The 12974-nt window shown below is 35.1% G+C and overlaps 1 protein-coding gene across 6 annotated transcripts in view; it reads left to right on the forward strand.

Moving 5' to 3' along the window:
- LOC145674975 (TOX high mobility group box family member 3-like) overlaps positions 1 to 12974 on the forward strand; it is a 515956-nt gene that overhangs the window by 501512 nt on the left and 1470 nt on the right. For 5 of the 6 annotated variants that reach the window (XM_081745294.1, XM_081745297.1, XM_081745295.1 and 2 more), the window contains exons 9-11: positions 2680 to 2871; positions 4688 to 4825; positions 9414 to 9715. In XM_081745294.1, the coding sequence (XP_081601420.1) occupies positions 2680 to 2871; positions 4688 to 4825; positions 9414 to 9715 (632 nt within the window). The remainder of the gene's footprint in view (positions 1 to 2679; positions 2872 to 4687; positions 4826 to 9413; positions 9716 to 12974) is intronic. The other variant, XM_081745296.1, reaches the window with a different exon arrangement.

Genomic DNA, 12974 nt, shown 5'->3' on the forward strand with positions numbered 1-12974 from the left:
TTTAAAAATCATATCAATAATCTTTATAATTTGTTATACCACAATGATCAATTTAAAATCATTAGGACTAGCAGCACATGAGGAAGCCACATCGCTAAAAATTAACATTTTATCGCTACAAGTAGGTAATTCTGCGGTGCTAGTCAGTCGCACCGCCGGTTCCCCAGAACCAGTTGTTAAAATTTTTCAGGTTCCCAGAACAGTCTCTTCACCTCTAGATTCAGTACTTACCCAATTCTTTTCCAAGTAGGCTATAATATGATTGTTACTGACAGGAGAACAAACTTAAATGAAGACTTGGTAATGTCTTGCTGCATGTTTTCCCTTAACTAAGGATGAGTTGAGAGGAAGTGTTTAAAATTTTGCATTAATTTCTATATTTCAGTGGCATATAGTCTCTTTCTTGTACATTTAAGCTGGATTTCAGCCATCTCCTCCAAAATTTGTTCACATCATAACAGCCGTAGGCCTTTTATCGTACTTTATACGGATCAACGTTAAAACCGGAAGTAGGTGATTTCTGTTACTTCCGGTTTGAATAGAGGATTAAGAGAAAACAAACTATTCTTATTTTTAAAACGCTAATTCGATTTTTAAAAAGTTTTTCGCTTTTATTATTTTCGCTCTATGCGGATCAGTGTTGAAACCGGAAGTTGTAGTGAATTTCTGTCATTTCGGGTGTTAGTAGAGAGTTAAAGATGGAGATAAAAAGTATTGTTGGGGTGCTTAATCGATTGAACAAGACTGGTTCTCGCTATCTATTGCAGTTTTTGCTCTATTGTGAGATCAACGTTCAAACTAAAAATGATTGATTTCTACCACTTCCGGTTTGAATTCACTTCCATAAACGAATTAGATTTCTAAATTTGATCCTCTACAATCTGCCCAAAATTGATGGTGGTTCATCAAGTAGGTCTTGATTTTATTTTATTGTTTTATTTTATTTATTTTTTTTTCTCCTGGACTGACAGACATGATAAATATACAAAGGAGTTCGGTAAACCAAACTCTTTGAAACTTTTAACACACACTGTCAATAATAGGATACAAATTCGGCTTACAAGCCTGGTTGCATGAATTTTCTTGTTTAAAACATCAGGTTGCTCTGTTTGTATTACACTAAAAAAGGAGAGAGGGAAGGAAACGGAGCCATTTTTTATTCTTGGTGACAAGGTAGGCTCTGTAGTATGTGTCACGAAGGATTGATAAGATACGAAGGACGTAGCATAATAACTGTTGTAGAATTCATTATCACACGTCGTGAAAAAATGAACATCCGTTTTTCTGTTTGCCTTTCTTTCACATTTTAAATATTCACGGGGCACAGTAGCTCAGTGGTAGAGTGTTCACCTCTGATGGGTGGGGTCCCTGGTTCGACCCCAGCTCGCGCTAAGTGGGCTTTATGGTGGACAAATACCCTGTTCGTGGGTTTTTTCGGGGTTCTTCCATTTCCATTATTGATTTCACCATTGTATTCGTTTCTCATATCGCAATCATCTTTAACCTACCGTGGTGCGTAAAACCAAAAGATTCCATTTCATTTTTTTCAAAAAATATTCCCCGTTATAACCCTCTCCCTTTTAAATTTGTTATTTATCCTCAGAATAGATTTCCAGGATTTTTAGACTATAAAAAAACAGACACCCTATGAAACTTCATAGTTCAGTCATAGTTCTCCTTCATTAATTCCTTTGTATGTAAAGGATGTGAGCAAGACATGATTTGAGCATTTCGCCGATTCAGCAAGTTTGTGCTGCTTACTTTTTGATGTGGTTTACAATATTTGACTTGCCTCTGTGACTGATGCTGAATAGGCCTGTTAATCTGGAAATTGTACACTCCTCTTTACAGTTAATTTGATTGAAATCTTTTATGTATGCATGTTGTGCTTTTAAATTGTTCAAAATAAGTACATTTTCTGTTCTTTATGACAGGGAAAAATTGATAATGAATACACAAGAACAACACTGTCGACACTTTGTATAAAGTTATCGTCACGATGAAGGCTACAGTAACATACAGTTTTTTAAGTATGATTTCACAGCAAGACAGTATCTGACAACTGTAATCAGTGATGCTAGCAGTGGCGGCTAATGTTAGTGTTGCAGCGTTGCGCAACGACCAAAATATTTGAAGAAAAAAAATATTATTATCAATAGTAGTAAAGAACAGAAAAAATACTTTTTAATACTTCAATATATACACTTTAAATAACATATTTTTTACTTCTGTAACTGTCCATTCCGTTAATTCGTTTTAAAAAGCGAAAAATAATCCGTGACAGAGTCTCTAATTTATATTGTGTTGCAGCGAGCATACAACAACCAGATTCCTTCAGCGCGGCAATTGGAGCAAATGTTAAGTCTCCTTTCCCCTATCTCAGAAGTTAAAGGGACTGGTCGTTGCAGTGCTTCTGCAACACAGCACGGTTTCCAGTGAACGAGAAGGTGTTTCACGCTAAATAAGATTTCTGAATTTTCTGTGAATATTTGAACTGCGGAATTTGTTGTTTTGTATTCGTTAAAGGAGGATTTAGTGCTGGTAGAGAAACACAGGTCGTTTGAGGTATCACATTATGTATTAATTTATCAAATGTGACCACGAGTGCTTACTCAATTGTATGTCTTCAGGACAGCAATGCTTATAAATAACAATTAATTTATTTATTGTTTTATTCAGGGCGCTGGTGAGTCCGACGGTATTTACGGCAGTTACGGCAGCTACACCGGTGGTTATAGCAGTTATTCATCTCCACAGAGTACCATGTCGTCACCCCCGATTACAACGTCTTCTCAGCAGATTTCGCCCATGGCCAAGAAGTCGCCACTTCTCAGCTCATTAATGACTGAAAGAAATGGAAATCAACAACAGGTAACAATTTTTTAAAAAGTTTTATTATACAGTTTTGTGTCAAAAGTTAGCATTTATATTTGATTCGTAATTAAGTTTGCAGTGTCAAATCTTTACTCCGTACATGATAGTTTTCAGTTCGTCTATATGAAGTAGACGATATTCTATTTATTTACGCTAAGATATGTTTTGTAACACTTAAAATACAAATTTTTGGTTTAACGTTCCGTGATTATACGCTTTGGGCTAAAGGAGACGGTTATGAAAGTGAGTGGTTATGAAGGAAATGGTAGAATGAAAATGTACTGGAAAACTAGAACCTACGGACACGATGTTATCTACCACGAATTCACATAGCCTGGGATCGAACCAAGAATCTCCAGCACCAGAGTTGAGAGCGCTGTACCACTAAGCGATCATGCTCCCTTTTATGACACTTCCTGCTTCCTTTATAGTTATTTAGAATAGGTCATGTACATACAAATTTCTCATAAATGCAGCGGATGGTTAACCCTTGTCTGATACCGTGAGGTCCATTTGGATCTAAACCCTAAAATAAGGTTGAAACAACTTAAGTTTCCTCAGCGTTCAGTTCTATTTTTTCTTTCGCGACATTCAAGTTGACGTTTATATCTTTAATGATATTATAAACAATTTTTATCCTGTAAACACTTTTTCAACTGCAGCTTGTAGAAAAAGGTCGCATCTTGAACAGCTCGAAGTTGCTACAGCCAAACATGCACAATATACCGTAAAATGTTGCCGATTACAAGAATAAAAATATTTTCTCCCAGCTGACATGTTACAAATTCACAATTTAGACTTAAAATTTTACGTGAATTCTAACTATAAGTAAATTTTTCCTTGTGACGAAGTAAATTTCGTTCTATTTACTCCATATATATGTAAAAATACATTGGTTTTAGTTGTTTTTCAAAATTTGGGTTCAGGCTCACTTTCTCGTGAAATGGCCCAAACACGTATTAGGTTCAATGTAGTTAATACTAATTATTTTTTTTAAAAAAATCAATTAGTTCAGCCGTTTAGCCGTGATCAGAAATAGGATTATATTCATTTTTATTAATGTAGATTAAAATATCTATAATGCTAAAGTAATAGATCTGTATTTTACACATAATCCTAAAATTGTGATGGATTGCCATAATTTCATCTGTTAATCTAAAACCGAATTTAATCTAACATCTTGTTCGTACTAGTTTCTTACTCCTGTATTTAAGGCTTTTTGAATACAACTCTCATTTTTAATTCGCTAATTTATATTTGGGAAGTATTTTCTTGGTTTTGTATATTTAGTTTCCTTTGTAATGAATGGAGATCTTAATGTTTCGAATTCGTTGCTTCCCTTTAAACAGTGCTGCCAACAGAAGTTGTCAGAAAGTAGCTAAATGACTTATAAAATGTACTGAGAAATGGGTAAATTGTTTTAACGTTATGGCTAAACTTAGAGCTAATAAAATTTAACAAAAAAGCAGAACATTTCATAATTTTACTGTACGTATCTAGAGTACATTGTATATATATTCTTTGTGTTTAATTTCTATTGAAAGTATCATCATGAGCCAGAATTACAAAATATTTCTGGAATTATTTATGTTCTCAATTCTTGTGATAATATTGGCTATGTATTTGTGCACTATTAGCAAGGACTGGGTCACTGATGTAGTTCAGGGTACGCAGGGGTTGGTCTTAGGGGATCCGGGCCCTTCGAAATCCCGACTTTTCTGTAAATTTAGTCTTAAGTTTAAGGATTATTTTACAAATTTTAATATAATTTAATCTCATATTGAAATAATTTTCTGTTTTTCCTTTCTTGTAGATGATGGGCTCATCAATGAATCCAATGGGCCCAGTTCCCAGTCATATGGGACCAGGAATGTCTCCACCTGGGGCACGAGGCCCTATGGGTCCATCGCACATGCAGCCTCAAGTGTCCTCAGCTGGATACATGCAACAGGTACCAATAGTGACAGTTAATTCAAAGTATTCATATTAGTGAAATCATTTTCGCCTTGCGTTATTGATTAATTTGTTCCTATACCCTTCGTTTAAAATTCAAATATTAATTAAGACTCGTGAAAACTGATTAAGTTGGCTATTCATACTTTCACAGAAAAATCGAGTTTGGGTAAGTGCTTAGTTGTACAGGGTGTCCGATGAAGAAAGGGCAATATTTCGGAAAATAAAGGAATGGGTCATGCCAAACAAGCAAAAAAAAAAAAAAAAAAAAAAAAAAAAAACTATAGGAACAATTGGTCGAATCGTCTTCGGTTTCGAGATATCTGTGAAATAAACAACGCATTGTAGATCGCATTTGAAAGTCCCTTATCTTCAAAGTTAATGAAGGTAACTTGACTGATGCAAAAATTAGTAGACTGGGGATAAAATAGACTTTGGAAAGATATCACAGACTTATTCATTGTGTTGCTTCATGGGTGAGAAAATATAGAAAATTCAAATGTTACATTCGTTATATCGAAATTCCAGTGTCTAACATTGATGTTGTCGAAATGAAGAACAGGAAATCAACAATATCCGTCTATAATGTAGTCTTGTTCAAAAAATCTTGGCCACCCACCTTACATTAGAAGGCAAATATTCTGGCAACCCTACGAAGGAAATTCTAATAATTTTGCTTCAAATAAAGATTTGATATGCGCGAAGAAAATTCACATTTGCTTGACTTAATTCCAACTGTAGGCAAAAGTACAGGGCTTTCGGAAGAGAGGTGGGTGGCCAGTTCTTTTTAACAAGACTGTACATTTTACATGATGCAGTAAGTACGTGTGCAAAACTGCATCACAAAAGAAATACTTCCTTGCTATATATGATAATTTGAAGAAATAACTGATTTTATATCATATCAATTTCTCCATTGTTAATTTTTCATTCTTTGGGCATCAGAGATACGGGACTTTCAAAATGCGTGTGTAGAATACGTTGATCATTTCATCGATATCTCGAAAACAAAGGCGATTCGACCTTTTTGCTTGCCATGATCCATCCTTTCATCACCGGACACCCTGTATAGAACGATCTTACGGAACTTATGTAAGTAATATGAAAGAGAATCTTTCATAACCAGATTGATAGTACCGTACTGTTTCTGATACCGGCCCACTGTGATTCGATTTCCTGCAAGGCCATAGAATAGTGAATCAATTGGAAAGCTGTTTAAATTAAGAGGTAGCGAACTCCTATCTAGAAAGTCAGTGATAATGTAATAGAGTATCACTCAGTAAGAGCCATTGGACAAGCATATAGCATTTTCTAAACTGTGGTTAGTGTAATTGTAGTTTCAGTTAACTAGGAATTAGGGTATTGGCATTGAAACACAGCAAAATCACAATTTCACGAGCCATTTAAGCTATACGAGAATATTTCCAAAAGTTTCTGGCATGAAAGTGAAATATCGCACGAATGGTATTAATCTGAGCGTCATCTGTTGAAGAAGAAATATATCAGTTTCAGCAGCGTCAGTTTGTTTAGCTCGCATACTGCATGACAATGCTCCAGTCCACATGGCTGTTGTATCCAAGATTATAGTGAGATTGTGGTTTCGAGGAGACTCAGCATCCACCTTACAGCCCAGATTTAGCACTAGCCGTGGGAACAACAGCCATTTGAACTGGAGTGTTGTCAAGAGGATGAGACACGAACTCATCGCACAACGACTGATTCAAATAACAACTTCCAACGAACTGACAGTTGATACTGATACATTTCTTCCATAGGTGGCACTGTGTGTCATGAACGACTTGTTACAATGGTACGATATTTGAGTATCAAGCCAGAAACTTTTAAATACACCCTCGTACGTAGACAGTTACAGTAGTTTAACACTTCATTCAAAAGTTTTGTGTTATTAAGTTAGAAATTAAGTGTACATTTGAACTGCATGAAGGCTTGAATTTTAAGTATATTATTATTATTATTATTATTATTATTATTATTATTATTATTATTATTATTATTATTATTAAATTGACTTGTAACACTTATCATAAACAGGGTTTTATGAATAAGAAATTAGTATGTTAATATGTAGTTTATGAACCCAGGGCACGCTCACATGCGCATAAAATTTAAATTGGCATTTAATAGTACCTGGTCCAGGAATGAATCAGCAAAACAGTTTCCACTAATATCTATGCAGCTAAGTTTATGTAGCTGCGTCAAAGGAAATCTTAGTACATATATTAAATTAATTCATTGGGGAGTAGTAGAGCAATCTTTAGTCGTCAATGAAAACATAATAGGAATTTTCCTATGTAATCAATCTCTAGTTATCCAAACTTTAGCGCTTCGTACGAGACGAGGCAATTTTCGTTGACGAGATATGAGACACAGCTGTTCCAATGAATAAGTTAAGTACTTTCATTATTTCTGCTCTCAAGGTTACAAATCCGTGTCCTCACCTTTGTTATCACTAATCTATTTGCTCTTTTCAGTTTAGTCGTTCGCAGATTTAAACAAAAATTGAAATTCCCTCATTCATTACAATATTTATAAGTCAATGGAAAATATAACCTTTCTAAGTTCCATATGTTGCTCATGTCTTTGGAATCCATCGGAAACAAATAATTCCGGAAGAACTAACAAATGCGTAATGCTTGATTCATCCATTGAAACATATACACTTTCCGTAACATCACTTGTACGACACGTTTTCCAGACAAGACAGTAGCAACTGTTGTTTCATAAGTAACCGTACGCGTGAGGAGAATGCTCTAGTAAGACTACTATAGGGAAACATTGACATTGCTTTAATAACATAGGTACAGTCTTCTTTTAAAGAAAATGGCCACTCTCTCAAACCATACATTGGAAAAATCTAATACTTTATAAAAAAAAAATTATCAAAGAAAAAGTAGATACCCATTTCTTTAATTTCCTACCGCTCGTGATTTAGAGTTCGAGATTTTTTAAGATAGTTTTTAAGATGTCCATGAACTTTCGAAAAAACTGTACAAAGAGTTCTCCAACATTCAAGTTACTTAACTTAACGAAATCCCAAATTATTAATGTAAACAGTTTATGCTGATTCGACATTCCAATGTATGGATCTCCGTGAACATGCGTGTATTTATATATAAGAAGAAAAAGCAAGATAACCGTCTGTGCTAATATTTTTTTATGAATCAACTTCTGCTTATCAAAGTACAACATACTTTCGTAGTTATCTTAAGAAAATACGCATATGAAAGCCAACTATGAATATATCGACTAGTGATGTCAACCGACTCGGCTCGGCTTGGTGGTGACTGAGCCGTGAGCCGAGCCGCTCGAGCCGTTGACAACACTGATTTCGACTTATTATTGAGTTATCGGGGTGTAGAAGAAAAGACAAAAATGAGATGAAATCGGAAAAATGGTAGAAAGCATAAATCTTAGTGTTCTCCATTACACGCATTTGTTGAAGGTTCGCTGTAGAAAGCGTAAGCCCCAGTTTATACCGTTACATTGATAGGCTCACTGTAGGCAGCATAAGCTTCAGTGTGTACCATCGTGTCGATTGATTGAACCTCCTTATCTGTTTCCAGTGTTCTCCGTATATGTCCTGTGCTCTAAAAACTCGAGTAATGAGGGAAAGAGTTTGTGTTTATATGTGTGTGAAACCGAAGAAAGCTTATTAAGTACCTTATATTTTGATTTCCGTATACTCATGCTGGGAGAATATGGAATTATTGAGCATTGGTTATGTGAAATATTACTGCTGAGCGAAAATATGCTTTTCCTAAATTTGGCTTGTAGGTGTTACACATAATATGTTAAATCAGTGTGAGCTAAAATAACTGTATAGATATGCATAATACGGATTTTTAGGGGGATATACAGGCTTTAGACCCAGTCCTATGGTTAGGTAGTTGGTGAGCTTGAGAGGGCCCTCAATCATGACCATCTTTCCTTAATGGATCGTGGGGATAATGTATCTTAACAAGAAATCGAAGCATAAACCACATTTTGCAGTCTGTGTACGTTGTAACGACATGATTTGAAAATAATTACCACCACAAATTTACGATTTCAAAACTAGTAAGTTTTGGTGGCACTACTGATAAGGCATTTTTTTTTTTATTCCGCTGCTCTTCATCCTGGACCTTTTGAACGAGGAAAGGAAAATATGACATTATCAACCTTTATAACCATTCAAAACTTCTGAAAGAACATTTAATTTTTTTTAAATTATGAAGTGCTAAATTTGACGAAAAATGATCGTCAACATAAATCCTGCTAAGATTATCAGTAAAATTTGTAGGTAGCGGGGCTACAGCAAATAAACATAAGATGGAGGGGAAGGCACAATTTAAATTAGTAAACAAGCTATCACGTATTCATGGATCCCTTTAGAGCAATACCTGTTAACTAAATTTGAAAACTTTTTTTTTTTTCACTTTGTTGAATTTTTTAGTATTTCTGCCACAGTATACCAAGTGCAATGCATGTGAGCTTTTGCCCTGGGGTGATGGAGTGAGGCCGTGCTGCCGTTGTGTGTGGTCGTGGTGGGTTCTCTATAAAGCGATCTCTCTGATGGTTCTTTGCAGGTGAACCCGCCTCACATGTCCAGTACCCCTGAGCACATGGTCTCGAGTCCACCACCCCATCAGATGTCAGCCCCAGTTAGCAGTCCTCCCCTTTCAGCCGGACCACCCCCAACAATGGGTCAGCATCAACATCAGCCGCAGCAGCCCATGCCCAACGTACAGCAACAGCACCACCACCACGTGCCCACGACTGGGCGACCACCGAATTCATGCATCCGCAATGGTTGCACCAACCCAGCTGTACCAAACTCTGAGTGGGAAGACGAATACTGCAGCAACGAGTGTGTCGTTAGCCACTGCAGGTAAGAAAACTTCTCTCATCTTATTAGGCAGAGCCTTTGATCTAATACCCTGTCATGTCAATCTTGAGATAGAAATCTTGAAGGTGCGCCATCTTTGTGTTTTAGCATATTGATTTCCATGCAAAATTATTTTAGTAGTTCAATATAATTTTATTTCGTATACTTAATTATTTATTTTGTCTTTACTGACTTTTATTTGTAATTTGGCGTATAAAATTATATTTTTATCATGAGCGGTTCCGGGTTCGATTCCCGGTGGGGTCACTCGGTCCAAAAAGTGTAAAATTCTTTTTCAGGCCAGCTACCCTGAATGAGGTTTTCCTGGGTTTTCCTCATTCACACCAGGCAAATGCCGGGGTGGTACCTAACTTAGGTCCAAGGCCGCTTCCTTCCTTCCCTTTCGCCGGGTAGTGTGCTCGCCGAGGGACGTCATCCCTCAAACGTGACGGGCTAAATGGCCTTAGATGCCGAAAGCCCAAAAAATCTAAATCCTAAATCGTATATTTTTCTCATTGGTATACATCATATAACACAAACAAACCAAAAAGACAGCATCACGAGAATGGACGCAGTGTATTTTTTACACCAAAGGAAATTTCCATGTATGACAGACTTCATTACTACGTCTGATCTAGGTATAATCGGAGAACATTAAACTAAAACATTTCATTTCATTTTCATTTCACGTCTGATCTAGGCTACATATATTCATTGACACTTACATCTTCCATATATGCATTACATTGTATTTATTATAACAATATATATAAACAAAATATTACGTCAACATTTAACTAAATATTACGTGAGAACGGGCGCGTTGCAAAAAGTTCATCAAACCGTGACCATTCCAATGTCAGAGCATATTATGCATCAACGGGGCTGAGCAAGTTGGTGCTACTGTAGTAGTAATGTATCGAAGAGAGTTGCCTTATGGAATAGATAAATGAAGGAGTGTGCCTTGGCATCTGTAAATTATAGGAGAAAAAGTGTCATTGGTGTACTTTTTATACCAGCGCTTGTCCCGTAAGGTTAAAGTTCCAGTTCATTTCAAAGAAAAATAGGAGAATAATTCCTCACATTAAACAATGGTCTAGAAATCAAAGTTGGCGTAAGTACCCAACACCACTAAAACGTCTTCAAATCAATTAAGACATTGTCATAGTACTTTTTTTCACCTTTCATTTTTTGTTTTTATTTATTTTTTTTAAATTTTTCTTTTTCGTGCTTGCTTGTTTGAAATCACTAGGATAGTATATATCGTATGCAATTAGTGATGCTCTTGACATGGTGATGGAACGAGCTGTGCATTATTATGGTATCCAAGCCATTGGTTACCGAGTTATAGAACAAAAATACGTAGAGCATGTTATTAAACGTAATTAGTTTTTCACAATAACCACACATCTGAAGTAATTCGCAACTTACCTTTAACCCTTTAATATTAATTACCTTTAAATTGTCTGTTGTTTATTAACTTAAAATTGTCTTTTCGAACTTAAAAGGCACCTTTGCCTCCTACTGTATATTACAATGCATTAAAAACTTCAGGTCGCTTGGAGACCATTTAATATTACTCAATTCAGTTATTTTCTTCGTATGGATTACTCTGGTCTATTTGGAACTATTTTAGGGGATGAAGAAAGAAAAAAAAAAATCAGAAGTCGGAAAACAAGAATCACCCTGTAATATAAGTGTATGTGTAACATTTATTTATCACAATTGTTAAAACAATTTTTAAATTTAAGTCTACGTCATGGGCGACTCTGGCGGGGTAAACAGGGGGACACGTCCCCCCCTAAAGGAAGTTGTGTATAAGAAATAGTCTGTGCATAAGGAAGAAAGGAAGAAGACAAGTTCGATACTGAAAAGTTTAAGGATGGGAAAGTGAAAGCAGATTTGTTTGAAATAAGTAAAAGAAATAAATAAGTATATATATGGTTTCAGGGAAAGTAGGTACAGGATTATTTTGAACTAAACGGCATTATGAAGATATCAAACTAATAAGCATTGATGTTTCTCAAAAACTAAAGAAAGAAAAGTATGGAAATAAAGTTCCACCGAAGAATGTAAAATAACGTGTAAAAAAGTTGAATAGAATTAAGGAGGGAAATCAACAAAGACACGGAAATATACAATAGGCGTAAAGGTGATTCAGAGGAAGAATAGAGAAATGTGTATGAATTAAGGATGCGAGCGAACTACAATTTGAGATTATGGAAGCAAAACATTGAGTTACGTGACAAGGGAATAAACTGTATGTGTGAATAAATGGATATTATTAATGGTATAATTCCCACTTCAAGAGGATGTTCCCTAAATCACAGTATTTAGAAACTTCTAAATATGTAATTAGTGATCTACCAGTGATAGAATATATTGATTAATTATATTGGTAGTAGAAGAAACCGAATGCAGCTAGCTCAAATAGCTTCCCATTGGCCTTACGATTTTGACGTAAATTTAGTTGGGTTCTACAATCATTCTTCATTCTCGTCGCCTCCCCGCAAGTGTTACATGTCAGAGACTCCCCACGGTCAACGTGTGAATTTTAGTACAATTAATTAACTCATATCAAGGTACAGTTAGTAAGTTTTACTCAGTATTTTGGAATATACTGTTTGACAAAGTAGAATATGATCTCGTAAAAATCTCTTATGAAACATGTAACTCTGAAAGTTAAAAAAAAATCTAAGTGTTTGTGTTAAGGTTAACGGTGGAGTTCATTAATAAGCGCGACTTAATTTATCATTCTTATGATGTTAACATTCCTTGAAAGCTATGAAACTTGTGAAGAACTTGTAAGGTCTGATTTTAGAAAAGAAAATCAAAACTTATAATATTGATTTTAAACTATATATTGATTAGTATATTTAGATAGTTACAATTAAAAAAAAAATATATAGAAGCTTAAGCTTTAAAATCCTAAATTTACTTACTGTTTTAAAATATTAAGAAATCATTGCACCATTGTTGAATGTTAGATAACAAAACAAAACATCACAGAAAAGATGATCCCATTTCAAAAATAATTTTGTAATTTTGCAAACATGTTAATCTTTCATTATTTGCTACAGCTTGTTTTAACACTAAGACATATAGAGAATGCCTTCTTCTGGATAAGATAAAAATTAAGTCTTTAATGTTATGGAATTGAAATATGTCGGTTTAGTCAGAAACATCTTTCTTGCGTACAAATGTAGAAAATGGGTAATGCATGAGTATTTCTTTTCTTTCTTCGATATCGTAAAATTTCGGA

This window comes from Thermobia domestica, chromosome 18 (genome assembly GCF_964235325.1).
Source record: "Thermobia domestica chromosome 18, izTheDome1.hap1.1, whole genome shotgun sequence".
NCBI classification, from domain to species: Eukaryota; Metazoa; Arthropoda; class Insecta; order Zygentoma; family Lepismatidae; genus Thermobia; species Thermobia domestica.